The sequence below is a fragment of the Hyperolius riggenbachi genome, chromosome 10 (genome assembly GCF_040937935.1).
Source record: "Hyperolius riggenbachi isolate aHypRig1 chromosome 10, aHypRig1.pri, whole genome shotgun sequence".
NCBI classification, from domain to species: domain Eukaryota; kingdom Metazoa; phylum Chordata; class Amphibia; order Anura; family Hyperoliidae; genus Hyperolius; species Hyperolius riggenbachi.
The window spans coordinates 194,510,025-194,525,892 of record NC_090655.1 but is presented as its reverse complement, the minus strand read 5'-3'; the positions used below and the strand labels follow the sequence as shown (position 1 = coordinate 194,525,892).

Here is a 15,868-nt window from a genome sequence, read left to right as displayed (position 1 = left end):
CAAATATTTTTGTCATACAAAATGACACAGACAGTTATGTCATGTTCATAACACACTGAATGCCAGCATTCAATATATACACAATTTTTGCAAAACTGCAGCTAATGTTGCAAAAAAAGAATACTGCAAGACCCTTAGCTGTGGGTAACAGCATTAAAAACATTTTTGGTCAACGAATTCAATGACACAGGCAGTTACGTTCCTGACTTGGAAACTCAATATTGGCAAACACATTTAGACATATCTGGCTGCAATGTAAGTGAATAAGCACAGCAACAGCTACAATAAGGTCACTGTAATAAATACAATCTGTTAGAAAATGAGCAAAGAAAAGACATGACAAGTAGGCACAGAATCTGTCAGCTATGGCAGCATGCAATCAATCAGTAACACAAGTACAGCAGCTAAAAGTTTAGTTCTGCAAATGTTCTTACTGTCTAAACACAACACAACATAAGGTAGATCAGCACATCACCAGGCCGCCTCTGATTGGTTACTAACAGAGATGTGCTGAGCCCCCCCCCCCCCCCCCCAGAGACAACAAACGCACCTTGAACCCAAAGCAGAAGCTCTGCATATGCATTAAAAGCAAAACTATTAAATGGGAGCAGCTGGCTGGAGAATATACTTACAGTTTTTGTACATAGGGAAAAGGGGCAGTGATACTTGTTAGGACAAACTGCATCCAAATGACTACCTGCACAAGTGTGTAGAGCCTACTTATAGACAACATACACACCCTGCATTCAAATCATATGCACCTAACTACCATTGGAGGATGCTGGTTATAAGTGATGTATGTTAGAGTCAGAGATATGGTCATAGCCCAGGTACATTTAAAGTAAGTATACCTGAGATAAGAAAATAAAAAGAATAAATACAGCGCTGCCCATAATTATTCATACTCCTGGCAAATTTTGACTTAAAGTTACTTTTATTCAACCAGCAAGTCATTTTTTGACTGGAAATGACATAGGTGACTCTCAAAAGACATTTCTATATGTTTTCAAGGCTAAGTGGCTACAGTGCAAAGTATTATTAAAAAACACAAGATATTCTGCACTGTGGGAAATCTCAAAGGATGTGGTCGGAAGCCAAAAGTGACACTTATGCTGGCCAGGAGGATATTGAGAGAGGGGAAAAAGAATCCAATGATCACAACTAAGGCCATCCTGGTCAATCTGGGCTCTGCTGGTGGCAATGTCTCAAGGCAGACAACCCAACGGACACTGCACACTGCTGGGTTTCATGGATGCAGACCAAGGAGGACACCACTTCTCCAGATAAGGCACACAAAATCTCGCTTGGCCTTTGCAAATGCTCATCTGAACAAAGAAGAAGACTTCTGGTCTTCTGTGTTATGGTCAGATGAAACAAAAATTGAATTGTTTGGTCACAATGATGTTTCCTTCATTTGGTGTAAAAAAGGAGAAGCTTTCAAACCGAAGAACACCATTCCCACTGTCAAACATGGTGGTGGGAACCTGATGCTTTGGGGGTCTTTTTCAGCCAATGGACCAGGGAACCTAATCACAGTAAACGGCACCATGAAAAAAGAGCAATACATGAGGATTGTCAACGACAACATCAGGCAGTCTGCAGAGAAACTTGGCCTTGGGCACTGGTGTACATTTCAGCATGACAATGTACTAAAACACACAGCAAAAGTGGTGAAGAAATAGTTAGCAGACAACAACATTAATGTTTTAGAGTGGCCCAGGCACAGAGAGCTGAGTGTTGTGCATCGTCAATGCCAACCAGAGTGGTATATGATAAATATAATTTGAGTTGATTTGAGGCCCAAGAAAGGCAGCAGCAGGTGGGAGGTGAATGAGGACAGAGAGCACAGGTGGGAGGTGGATGACTAAGAGAGCACATATTGGCATAATCAGAGAGCTGAGTGTTGAGCATTATCGATGCCATCCAGAGTGGTATTTGCATCAGAGAGCTGAGTGTTGAGCATCATCGATGCCATCCAGAGTGGTATTTGCATCAGAGAGCTAAGTGTTGAGCATCATCAATGCCATCAAGAGTGGTATAGGATAAATATAATTTGAGTTGTATTTAGGCCCAAGAAAGGTGACACCAGCAGCAGATGGTGATGAAGGACACGATCTGGTTGTGAAAGCACATACTGTCACCTTGAGAGAGCTGAGTGTTGAGCATCATCTATGACACCCAGAGTGTTATAAAATAAATAAAATTTGAGATTAATTTATGCTTGAGAAAGGATGGCAGCAGCAGATGGTGAAGGAGGTCCTACTGTGAGAGCACATAATGGGATCATCAGAGATCTGAGTATTGAGCATCACTGATGCCGGTACACATACAAGTATCATAAGTGTTAGAGTAAAAGTAGCATGGCCAAACCAACCTGAGTTTCAGGAAGCGGTAGGAAGGTAAGCAATATTGCTAGTTTACATCATGAAGTAAATTACATAAATGCATGCCACTCCTCAGTCTTACAATAGCTAGCTAAAAAAAATGAGTCAAAGGCAAGGTTACCTAATAGTGGGGGGTGCTGGTGTTTTCCATCTGCAGTTGCCTGGCCTTCCACCACAAACAGCAGAAATGAAGTAGGTTGCTAGCTGGCAGCACAGCCAGTCTGAGATTGGCAATGAAAAATGCCACCACTCTACATTGCGATAAGTATTAGCTGAACAATTCTACCTAGTTACCAACCACAGACTCAGCATGGCAGCAGTGTGCATTCACAGTGGCATCTTGGTTGGCTAGTGAGTCCGTGTGTCAGTCAATGAGTGACGTCTGCAGCGGGGAGAAGATAGCTGCTACTAGTAACTCACCTTTCATTTATTTTCAAAAAGGTGAGGCGATTGACATTATCAGGGGAAAGTAATGAACGGTTATCCATGACCACTTTGCCAGTGGCACGGAAGGCTCTTTCGGACAGAACACTCGATTCTGTGGGTAAAAGGAACCTGATGACATACTGTGCCAACGTTGGGCAGGGCTTATCTGTATCCTGTTGAACTAGAATCGGATGGTGTCACTGACAAACCTCCTTCTCCTCCTCATAATAAATGCAGTTGTTGTCACTTCCAGCCATAAAAGTGCCAAAGTAATTGCGCACCATGCGTTTTATCAGTTCTTGATGGCTAAGCCCCTGCTCCTCACTTGCTTGAGATGGCCACATTAGGTTTCTCCAGGCATCCATAAAATCATCGCTGCCATGTCCTGAAGTCTTGGATGTGTACATCCTGCTGCCTCTACTGCTGCTGCAATCGCTCAGGGGGGATGCAGTGGACTGAGATTCTGCCTGACTTTCCTGTGTGAATTATGGTGGTGTTGGGAAATCCTGCCAAGGTGATGGCGTAGTACACTGCTTAAGTGAGTCACCTTTGCTTTTGTCAGCTGCCAGGTTGGGTAGCAACTTTGTCATTTTCCCTTTATAGCGATGATCCAGGAGGGTGGAGTAAACATCCCGCTGTTTCATTGTGGTAATCCAGGAGTCCCTCTGCTACAGCTTCTACATCGGCAGCCACTGCTCATCGGTGAAAAATACCAGTAGTGAGGCTGTAGTAGCATAGGCCCTGGTGACTCCATGCATTATGCCAACCAAGTAATGCCGGATAGCCATCTTTTGCTCACACAGACAGGGGAGCATGTGCAGGGCATGTGCAGGGTGGAGTTCCACCTTGTTACAGTGTCACATATTAGTCTGCGCTGCAATAGTCACAGTTGCTGTTTGATTTTGCAGAGCATGGTGTTGGCAGATAGGGAGCGGTGAAAAAGGCTGCAGATGGAGCAAGCCTGTCTGAGTAAGTTCACTCACCTTGAGTACCTGTATATGAAATTCTGCACCACCAGGTTCAGTACATACACAAAGCAGGGCACATGCGTTATGGGTCGACTCCCAGGTTAAGCACAGCTACAAGGCTGGCATTTTTGCAAAACACTTGTCCCATTGTGAGTTAGGAGGGCGCCAGCCAAGTGCAAACCTTTTTCTGCAAAGCAGAATACAGCTCATGGGCAGTGTCTTTTAGAAGGAGTCTTGGAAGGGGGTGCTGGTACAAGACTGCAAGAGCAGGAGGAGTAAGAAGAGGAGAGGGATGGTCCATGCTTTCCCACCACACCCCTCAGCCGGGGGTTCCAGGTACTTCAATGCACGTTGTAGACTACTGCACACTGAGTGATACAAGGTGACCCAGTGTGCCATGAAGGACACTTAGCATCCCACTCCGTGCCCGGTTGTCCAGTTGTCCATGGTGATGTGGACCTGGCTGGACACCAAATATGATCATTTACATGACAGGACCTTCAAAACATGTTCATAGAGGGAGGGCACACCCTGTTGGGCACTTTCCAACGCCACTTGGCAAAGGCCTTCAGGTCAAGGAAGGGAACTGAGTCAAATATGCTGTGGGGCAGTAGCTGCAAGTTGATTTGAGCATTCTGGTCAATTACTCTCTGATTGGTGCCTAGGTCTGAAACTTTTCACAGACCTCCTCTGGTTGACTGATAGGAGTGGGAACTAGGGGTGCTGAGGCAGTCACTGGAGTAACCTGCTTGCAGGGGCGTAGCAATAGGGGGTGCAGCGGTAGCGACCGCATCGGGGCCCTTGGGCCAGAGGGGCCCCGAGGGGCCCTCCCTCAACTACAGTTTTAGCTCTCTATTGGTCCTGTGCTCATAATAATCACTTCTATAGATAGCTTTGAATAGTGGTAATCATTAACAAGCTGTTCCCCATCCCCTTCTTGCTCCTCTGACATTGTAGTTACCATTGGCAGGTTTTGGTGCGCCGTATCAATTGTTATGTATAGAGTGCATGAGGGGCCCCATTTTAAGACTTGCATCGGGGCCCACAGCTCCTTAGCTACGCCACTGCGCTTGCTTGGACAAATGCTGTCTGATGCCATTTCACCTGTGGCTACTGCCTGGTACTTCCTCACCGCTGGAAGTCTGGCTTGCACCAACCTCCTTAGATGCAGTACCAATGGCAACCATTAGAGGTGGAGCTAGACATGGTGATGCAGTGGTTTTACCAGCTTCCACAGAACAAATCTACTGCTCCACTGTCCCTTTTAGGGATGTGGTACCCAAAAGTGAGTGTGCATGTCCTCCGTGGATCACCCTGCGCAAAGTTTGAAGATTGCTACACACTCATCATCTTCTTCCGAATGGAAAAAGGCTTACATTGAAGAGCTGCATGTAACTGATTTCCTGCTGTTTTCCTGCTGGCTGCCCTGTGTCTCCTCCACCTTCCCAACGGTCACACACTCTCTAACGATTGCCCTGCTTGGACCCACGCCTCTGTCTTCTGTTGTTTGGGACCCACATGAGGTGTAATGGCATCCTCTTCCATCTCCAGCCTGCTGCCTCTTCTCTACCTCTGTTTCTGAACTGCTGCTAGCCCTTACACACAACTGTGTAGAGAAGGATGATGGGTGAAACTAAGGTTATGGAGTACCAGGTAATCATACTCCAAGAGAGAGCAGGCCCATTAATTTCCCATTATATGTGTATGCACTGCATCTGCCTGGCTCCCTTAGCTCACTGTACGTTATTAACATATATTAATTAAAAACAGGAAGGTGTACTGTGCATAGTATTGCACCTTGGATACTAAATGGGGAAGCAGGAAATTTGGGTGCTTGCGGCTAATGGACTATTTGGGCGACCCATAGGCGCTAATGCAAAATATCAGCTATTGGGCACCAAAAGCAGAAATTTGGGTGCCCGATAAATAGCGGATGCCTGGGCAGTGCAATCAAAATTTTTCAGTTTGAGAATTATCGTTTTCAAATCTGTTTTGAGACATTTTTTATCATTTTGTAAATGATCATTTTAAAATGTATTGCTTTAGACATTGATTGTTTTTTGTATTACCAGTAACTTTATTTGTGGTAGAGGAAGGGGGTTATAGGGTTAGGTGTCAGCAAGAGGGGGTTTAGGGTTAGGCATCAGAAGGGGGTTTTGGGGTTAGGCGTCAGGAAGGGGGGTCTTAGGGTTAGGTGTCAATAAGGAGGGTTTTAGGTTTAGGCCTCGAGGAGGGAGGGTTCTGTGTGAGAGTAGGGTTAGGTTTAGTTGTATTAAAATATCAGTAATATTTACCAATGTTTTACTATCATCCTTATGATATATTTTCGTTTTCATTGTTATAGACAATATTTTGCAATTTCAGCTTCACCCCATGCCCTTTTTAATACCGTTATTTTAACATATTTATTATCCTAATGCAGATAAAGATACAATAAAAAAACATTGTTATAAATGACATTTTGAAATTTTGGCTTAACCCCACACCCTTTTAATACTTTTCATCACCATTGTGGTATGCTCCTATTTCTGTGGATGTCCAACACAACGGATCAAGTGTGAAAGTAGCCTGAAACTATATATTTCATAGAAGAGATTACCAAAACAATATATGAAATATTGTATTAAGTGTACCTGTAGGGAAAAAAAATTCCCCTACGAGGCATTTACCTCAGGAGGGGGAAGGCTGGATCCTCCATAGACTTCCCCTGTCCTCCTCCTCTTCTAGCCCGATGCAGCGCTGGGGCCCCCATAAAACCACAAGTCAACAGCTAGTCAACAGCTTGTGCACATGCAGAATCACAAACCCGTCTGCACCTGCATGGTAGCAAGGACCCGAGCGGGCCTGGCTTTTTCCACCTGAGCGGAATGGAAAAAGCCATCTGAGCGTCTTTTTCCACCTGAGTGTCCGCTCTACAGCGCAGGTGAAGTGGGGCTACACTTTGGAGGTATTATTGCTGGATCGGGGAGCATGGAAGAAACCCCTGAAGGATCCAGAGTCTTCCCCCTCCTGAGTTAAGCACCCAAAATGGGCTGCAGCAAACCTCACAGGAAGGGCCGGCCCTAGACTTTTTGCCGCCTGAGGCAAAATTAGAAAAAATTGCCGCCCCCCACCTGGGGGGGGGGGGGGCGAGCTGGGGGGGTAGCTGGCAGAAAGGGGGTATTGGCCTAGCGGTGGGGAGGGGGGTCGGACCCCCCCCTTCCTCGCCTGGGTCCCCCGATCTGCGCTGCTTCTCCAGCGTTAAACCAGCGTGCATATCATTAAGAGGCAACTGGCGGGGGAATCACTCACCTCTTCCGCGTTCCATCGTGCGTTCCACTGACGTCACTTCCTGCAAGGCCGTCCACTTACAATACAGTGGGCGGCGTTGCCGGAAGTGACGTCAGTGGAGCACACGATGGAACGCGGAAGAGGTGAGTGATTCCCCCGCCCGTTGCCTCTTAATGATATGCACGCTGGTTTAACGCTGGAGGAGCAGCGCAGATCGGGGGACCCAGGCCGACCCCCCTCCCCACCGCTAGGCCCAATACCCCCTTTCTGCCAGCTACCCCTCCAGCTCGGCGAGCGGCCCCCAGCATCCAAGGACAGGCGGGTGCCGCCCCCCCAGATCTGCCGCCTGAGGCAAATGTTTCACCCCGCCTCATGAGAGGGCCGGCCCTGCTCACAGATTTGCTTTAATGAAGAGAATATGCTAATTGTGAATTTGATGCAATCATCACATTTGAAAAGCATAGGTATAATTTGGTGGAACATCTTTCAACTAAATTAATTCATAATCAGGGATGCTCATCTCCGGACTCGGATGAAATCCGGATAGTTGTTATCCGGATTTCATCCGGTTAAATCAAATCACCTGTGCGGGGTGGGCGGGGAGGTTAATCTTACCCATCTGACGTCTTCTTAGGTCCGTCCCTCGGCGCCTCCCACGATGCGGTCCAATTGGCTGTCACGTGATTACAAACACTTCCTCCTTTCGGGTTGGGGGAAGTGTTTTTTTGTCACGTGACGCGTGTGGACTGCATCGTGGGAGGTGCCGAGGGACGGACCTAAGAAGACATCATATGGGCAAGATTAACCTCCCCGCCCACCCCGCACAGGTGATTTGATTTAACCAGATGAATTCCGGATAACAACTATCCGGATTTCAACCGAGTCCGGAGTTGAGCATCCCTGTTTATAATAGAGCCATAACTTGATTGGGTAGCCCCCCCCCCCCACCTCAAAATAAAAGAAAAAAAGAGAATCCAATACACAACAATTCTGCATAGAACTTCATGGGACAAAAGTGCAACAATTTTGGAATAACATTCCTGAAACTAAAATGTCACTAACATCTACGGTACTCACAGGTGAAACGTGAAATATTTGAATATCATGCAAAAGTTAATTTATTTCAGTAGCTCAACTTAAAAGGTGAAACTAATGCAGTATATGAAATAGACTCATTACATGCAAAGCAAGATATTTCAAGCCTTTATTTGTTATAATTTATGAGAACTCCAAAATCAGTATATCAGACTATTACATTATTGTGAAAATTTTCAATATTCTAGTCTTATGCCGTGCATACACGGCTCGTTTTATGCGCCGGATCGAGCCAGCGGCTCGATGCCGGCACATCCCCGCTCGTCTGCGCGGATCGATTGCCGCTCGTCCCCGCCGGCGCTTCCTTATCACTGCTCGATTCCCTGCCATTGTCCGCCGGCGGGAATTGAGCAGGCGCGGGTCGAACAGCATGATCGGGCCAGCTTAATATTATCAGCTGGCCTGATCAGCTGGTCGATACACGGTACAGAAACGTACCGTGTATCCCCAGCATTAAAGTGCCAGACTCTAATTAGCTAATTAATCCAAAACACCTGCAAAGGGTTCCTATTTCATATATTAGTTTTACTTTTTACGTTCAATTACTGAAATAAACTTTTGCACGATATTCCAATTTTTCAAGTTTCACCTGTAATATCTGTTAAAGATTCAGGGAATATGGAAAAAATTGTGGCATCAAAGAGACTGCTCTGTATTTAAAACAGACGCAATACTGTACTGGAAATCACTGACCTAGGACCATTTCCAGAAAACATTTTATGTGAACAGAGTTTGCCACTGCATTAAAAAATTATGTTAAACTCAAAGAATATGTTATATACTGTATAAACATGTTGCAGGAATACCGCCATCTTCTCTGGGCCCATATTCATCAGATATGGACAGAGGCAAAATGGAAAAAAGTCTTGTGGTCTCACAAATAAGAAAATTTGAAGACAGTGCCAAACCACAATCTACATTTACAACAACAGCAGCATGGCTGACGAAAGTCTAGATTTAATTGTCACCCATAAACATGTAGAAATAAGATAAAATGCTGCAATAATATATACTGCCCACAAGGATAAGATAAACTGATTTGAGCAAAAAGAGTGCAGGTATAAGATAAAATTAATAACTATACATTGTTTACCATAAACATACATAGGTAATATATAGACACAAGCTAGGTCAATAAAACACACACATACACAACAAATCTGACTAGAATATATCAAATATCCTGATACTAGCACAAGATCATAAATAACTAATATCGTAAGGATTCAATCAAACTCACAGACCCAGCAGGTCAAGATCCACAGTTACATAACTCTCAACTTTTGGAGCCAGTAAAAAAGGACACTAGGACTACAGCACTGCAACATCCCAATTTTGCATGCGGTGCACCCCCTATACAGTCCATGCAGGTGAAAGAAGCCATCCTTGACCACTTGAGGACCATGGTGTTAAACCCCCCCTTGGGCCACTTCAGCTTTAAGGCCTAGCTGCAGGGTCGCACAACTCAGCACACAAGTGACTCCCCCCCCCCCTTTTCTCCCCACCAACCAGCTCTCTGTTGGTGGGGTCTGATCGCCCCCCCTTGTTGTTTTTTTTAAATAAATATTTATTTTGTTATTTATTAAATAAATGTGTGCATTTTTTTATTATTTTTTTCATCCCGCCCTCCCTTCCTCCCCCACCAGCCAATCAGCGTGATCGGCTGTCATAGGCTTCAGCCTATGACAGCCGATCACTTTTGTGCCTGCCAGGGGGACAGCCATGTCACATGGCTGTCCCCAGTACAGCGCTGTTGCACATCGCAGCGCTGTACAATGTTTATAGACGACGGTTTCACCGTCTAACAGTCTACGAGCGGCGATCGCCGCTAGGAGACTGAAGGCGGAGTGGAGCTCCGCCTTCCAAGTGGATAGGCGCTATCTCCTGCTAGCCCCCATAGAAGACCGTTCAAGCCAATCGGCGTGGAGCGGTCCTGGGGCTGCCGCCGCCATCACGCCACTTGGCATGGGGCGGTCGGCAAGGAATTAAGCTGAAAACATAAACAGAAAAAACCCATTCGAGAAATTGCTACAATATTACAAAATTGGCAAAATCTACAGTTTGGTACATCCTGAGAAAGAAAGCAAGCACTGGTGAATTCAGTGATGCAAAAAGACCTGGACGGCCACAGAAAAAAACAGTGGTAGATGATCACAAAATCATTTCCATGGCAAAGAGAAACCCCTTCACAACAGGCAACCTGTTTTGTTTGGACCAAAAAGCAAAATCAACTTCTACCAGATTGATGGCAATAAAAATGTATGGAGAAGATGTGGAACAGCTCATTATCAGAAGCATACCACATCATCTGTAAAACACAGTGGAGGCAGCATGACGGCTTGGGTGTGCGTGGCTGCCAGTGACACTGGGACACTAATGTTTATTGATGATATGACACAGGACAGAGGCAGTCCAATGAATTCTGAGGTGTGCAAAGACACACTGTCTGCTCAAATCCAGCTAAATGCACTCAAATTGATTGGGCAGCGTTTCATGATACGGGTGGACAATGAACAAAAACATACAGCCAAAAGCAACCCATACGTTTATTAAAGCAAAGAAGTGGAACATTCTTGAATGGCCAAGTCAGTCACTTGATGATCTTAACACAATTGAGTATGTATTTCACTTGTAGAGGATGACTAAACTTCAAACAAAAAGGCCCACAAGCAAACAGCAACTGGAAGGCCTAGCAGAGCATTACAAAGGAAGAAACCCAGCATCTGGTGATGCCCATGAGTTCAAGACTTCAGCCTGTCATTGCCAGCAATGGGTTTTCAACCAAGTATAATAAATGAACATTTTATTTCCAGTTATTTAATTTGTCCAATTACTTTTGAGCCCCTGAAATTAGGGATTGTTTAAAAAGGTTTAGTTGCCTCACATTGGGCTTGAAACAGCAGCACAGTTTAATGACCGCAGAGTCCTGCACACACTATGCAGCCATCGTATGCACAGTTAAATGACGCTGGGCTCAGATAGTTTAAAGAGTGCTTTGGATGCTCCACTGAACACGCACGGAGCTCGGTGGTCCAGTAGCTTCAAAGTACGATATTCCTGCACTTTGACTGGCCCTATAGCCTGGCTACATAGCGTGCGCAGGGAATTATAACACTCTCTTCTGTCATTCAACTGGGCTGCTGTAGCAGCACAGCTTAGTTAATAAAGCGCTCTTTTATGTAAATGTTTTGTTCACCCCACTGAATTGACTAGTTTTATTTAAAATTTATTGTGGTAATGTACAGAACCAAAATTAGAAAAAAAATGTCTCTGTCCAAATATCAATGGACCTCACTGTATATAAATTTGGAAGCTTTTAACCACCTTCAGATCCTTGGTGCATATAAATGTATGCTCCTATACATACTGCAGTGTTTTTGCCGCTGCTCGCCTGACGCCGTTCCAACGTGCACTGATCGGTGAATGGGAACATGTGTTCCCAAACTCGATGAGAGTGCTTGTAATGAACGATCACTGGCATCAGTGAGATACCTGTGATCATTCATAAAATGAAAGTAAAACACACACAGCATTTCCTGTGTACTGTTAACAGTACAAAGGATTAAGTGTTGGGACATCTAAAAGACAAAAGTAAAAATACAGTTACATACATTAAAATACAGTAAAAAAAATAAATCATCATTAGCTATTAATCCCTTCTACTCCCCTTTCCCCACAGATTAACCCCCCCCCCCTTCCCAAAAAAAAAAAACTTGTAAAAAAAAAAAAAGCATTTAAAAAAATACATAAATAGTTAACTTACGGGCTCAGCTTTTTTAATATGTTTGTCATGAGGGTATATTGCTGTTATCTTTGCAAATAAGGGCTTATGATCCTTGATATAATATAAAGAAATTATAGGCTTGTAAATAGTGATGGATATAAAACTGCAAAAATGCACCTTTATTTCCAAATAAAATATTGTCAGCATACATTGTATTAGAGACATCATTCAAATGTTGTAATAAACAGGACAAATGGGTAAATAAAATGTGTGTTTTATCTACAGTAGCACTTTTTATTTTCAATCTATAAAGGATGAAAACTGCGAATTAATGACGTTTTCATTTTTTTTAATTATTTTTAAAATGCATAGGAAATAAAAATTTTTTTAGCAAAAAGTACCACCCAAAGAAAGCCTAGCCCCCCCCCCCCCAAAAAAAAATTAGATCCATTTTGGTGTTATAAGTAGTGATAAAGGTATTGGGGAATGAATGGGAGGAGTGAATTGAAAATTGCTCTGGTTTTTAAGGGGAAATGATGAGGTAGGAAAGTGGTTACAGAAAAAAAAAGACACAAGGGACAATTTGGGGCAGCAAAATGATTACCCTAGCAAAATGTATTTACGTTGTAAGAAAAGATTTTACCACAATTTTTTTTTTAATCTTTTGATAGGTTACCCATAGCATCCATTGATCCTTGTTCTTTGTTGTGCGCAAAAGCATGTGTGTGTATATTTCCAACTAAGTAAAAAATATAATGCCTTGCTTCAACAAGACCTATATAGGTCTGAGGTAATAAGGAGACAATGACATTAACTCCAATTCCATTGGTAACATTGTCAGTATGTCTGTAAGCAGCTGAAACTTTATCTACTAGCATAAAATATTCACCAGACGGTAAACTATCCACCTCATTACGTCATGCCTGTTAATAATAATCCAACAGCATCCAATCTTCTCACCTTTTCCTGTTATGTATAACTGTCAGCCCTTGGAAATAATATACGTAGAGTCAATAAGAAATATTTTCATGTCTTAGTAATTTACAAATCCACTGATACTTGTGTGCTGTTGTGAACAAGATTCACATTTAGAGCCATTTCTAGTGACAAATATTTTCAGAGGCAAATACGAAAAACTTGCGAGTCTCAGAAAATAAATTCATACTTGTAATGGTTGGTGCATGTTTACTCTTACCTCCACTAAATTTTTATTTATATATTTAAAACATCTTGCTTTCTCAGCATGCCTGCTAATATTGTTTTTTTTTTTTTTTCAGTTTGGTTATTCAAATGGAGCAGACAATCACAGTAGATCTGTTGATTGGCTAACCTGGAAAGCAAATTGGTTAATGGACAGATTAAATGGCTCTTTGGACCTCTTCCCAGTTCACATTATGGTTTTTTGGAGAATATGTACTGTCACCACTTCTAAATTACCATTATTTAGCCAACCACCAGTTTTCAAAGCTTTATTAGAGCAATGGGACATACAAATATCTGTAACTGGTTATAATTTAGAACTACGTAGTTACAAGTTGCTGCTGCGTGCCATGACTGTAAGTTACTCCATTGTTAGATAACAGCAGCAAGTATGACTGGAGATGTATAGCTTCTACAGGTCCACGCAGTGTTAAGGAGTAAGATTAATTTGTTATATTACTGAAAACATTTATAGTATGTGATATTTACATGACCCAGCATTCTCATGACATCAATAACAACAAGAATGAGAGAAACATGTCATTATAAAAGAGACAATGGGGTCAGGAATATTTCAGGTAACAGGTTAGGTTGCCTGAATGTTTTGATTAAATAAAAAGATCAGGGCAAGAAGTCAAAGACTGATAACAGCTTAGACACCTTCCCAGAGTCCTATTTTAAAATTCCGAGATGCTAACTGCATGGAGTTTGTAGGCTCTTTCTGTGCTTGTGTTAATTTCCAACTGGTGCTCCATTTTCCAATCAAAAAACCTACTGGAAGGGGCAATATATTATGAAGGGAACTGATGGTCAATTGATAATGTAATGTGTTTGAGGTGATGCAGAAATGGTGGTAGGGTTTAGTGAGCATGTAATAAGTATACTGAAGGTTCTGGTCCTGATCGTAGAAAACTGAAACTGCAAAAGATGTACATTTTTTAACCTATCCCTCTCCCCCAAGCCCTTTCTTCTTTTACATTTAAGTCATGCTTTTCCACACTATCAACAGTGTCACATTTTCTAAAGATAGAGTTATAATGTTACAGTATAAAAGCTTATAAACTCTATGATAGTGTACATTGCACCAGTTATGTTTGCATCTCTGATCCTATAAACAGAATTAATAGCAAAAGCTGAATTTAATATCTGGAAAAAAATTTCTTTGTGCTATAAAAATAATCAAAACAAAGGGGAATTTACCAAATTTAAATTCAAATTTAAAGCTCAATTTAAGTTGTTGTTTTTATCCACAGGAAGGTAAAACAAAACTCTCTGGGAAGTTGTAGTTGAGTTTAACTCACAGGAACGGAAACATAATCCAGAATAATTTTTAATGGACATATTTTTCAAATTTGAGAGTGTCATTTTAAGTGAAGGACTTTTGGCAACGGCTTTCCTAGAAGCACCCCATCATGACCTCCCTCCTTTGCTCCGTCCTCCCTCCTAAAACTTTTAATTATGGTCCTCGGAAATGTCTTACTATCCCTCTGCACTGATCATGTATGTACTAATACATTTCTGTTGTTTTTTTTTCTTTAGCTTCTTGCCCCCCTTTATTTACAGGATCATCTAGTAACTAGTGTCTGGTGGTCTAGAAGATTTTCCAGATAACAGTGTTAAAATTCAGTACCCATAGCAACAAGTCAACAATCATCGCATATGAACTGTAGTAAAATGATTATAAGTAAAACCTGTTTAGATGATATGAGTTACTGTACATGGTTTTTTCACATCCTCATTTTACTAACTTACTGGATTCTACATCTCAGTTGAGCATACAGAGAATAAATACATGTAATACATTTAGTCTTACCTTGCAAGGTGAGCTTACAGTCTGTTTGCATCCTTATCTTTGGAGAGTCTGAAAGGTGTTCTGCGAGAGGGGTTAATGTAACAAAAGCAAAGCAGAAGAAAAGGGAGGAGAGACAGTGGGAATGGTTTCTGTAAGTAGATCTGTAGCCTAACCACACACAGAGAGCGTATTGCTGCTGCACAGAGCCTGGCTACAGCTCAAGTCCTGAGCTTCTTCTACTACTGTGTCTATGCTGTGTTTTTAAAGGTACAATGCAGTCAAACATGAACATATTGCATTTAACTTCATGTAAGGATTCAGGCAACATGCTCAATATTTATTTTATTGTGTGTATCCTAGAATGCATCTTCTCTAACGTGCATATTTTGGGCCCTGAATGTGAATATCATTAAAAAAATAGAATTAAAATGTTAAAGGTTCATAGGACTGCAGATATGTGAGATAAGAGCCTAATAGTATATACTCTTTGTGCAGCACATTTCTGATATACCGATTTTTGCACTTGTTCTGCATGACAAAGACCATGCAGAGAGTGCTCCTCCTATCTAAGGGACAGGAAGCACAAAGATATTTAAGTGTTCACCCTATCCCAAGGGACAGGAAATCACTGTGTCTTCCTTGCTGCAGTGCATGCTGGATGGGGAGTTTTTGCTGAATCTCGTTTACCTGCCCAGGGGAAGCCTGATAGGTGGATTTTGGAGCTGGCAAGTGGTGGGCTGGTGGTATTTTTATCACTTGACCTGGATCAATGTGGCTGATGATCTCACTTACGATTGGGACCTAGTAAAAAGGTGTAAAGCTTTTTCCCCTGATGTTTTATAACTTCAACTCTCTTGTTTCTTCAGGATTTCTTAGAAGCACCTGTGAACTCAGGCTTGGCAGAAAAAGCTGAGCACCTTCGGCTCTGTGTTAGTGCACAGGTGAGAGCTGTCTGCGCCTATGCAGTGGAGATGGGCTCCGTAGACAAGGCCTTGTTGATGGGCTTGTG

The 15,868-nt window shown here is 42.7% G+C and overlaps 1 protein-coding gene across 1 annotated transcript in view; it reads right to left on the bottom strand.

The window, feature by feature from the left end:
* The window catches only part of RTN4RL2 (reticulon 4 receptor like 2), a 118,806-nt gene extending 103,428 nt beyond the window's left edge, over positions 1–15,378 (bottom strand). The window contains exon 1 of the mRNA XM_068255523.1: positions 14,881–15,378. Within this exon, the coding sequence (XP_068111624.1) occupies positions 14,881–14,911 (31 nt within the window). The 5' untranslated portion in view covers positions 14,912–15,378. The remainder of the gene's footprint in view (positions 1–14,880) is intronic.
* Between the last annotated feature and the right edge of the window lie 490 nt (positions 15,379–15,868).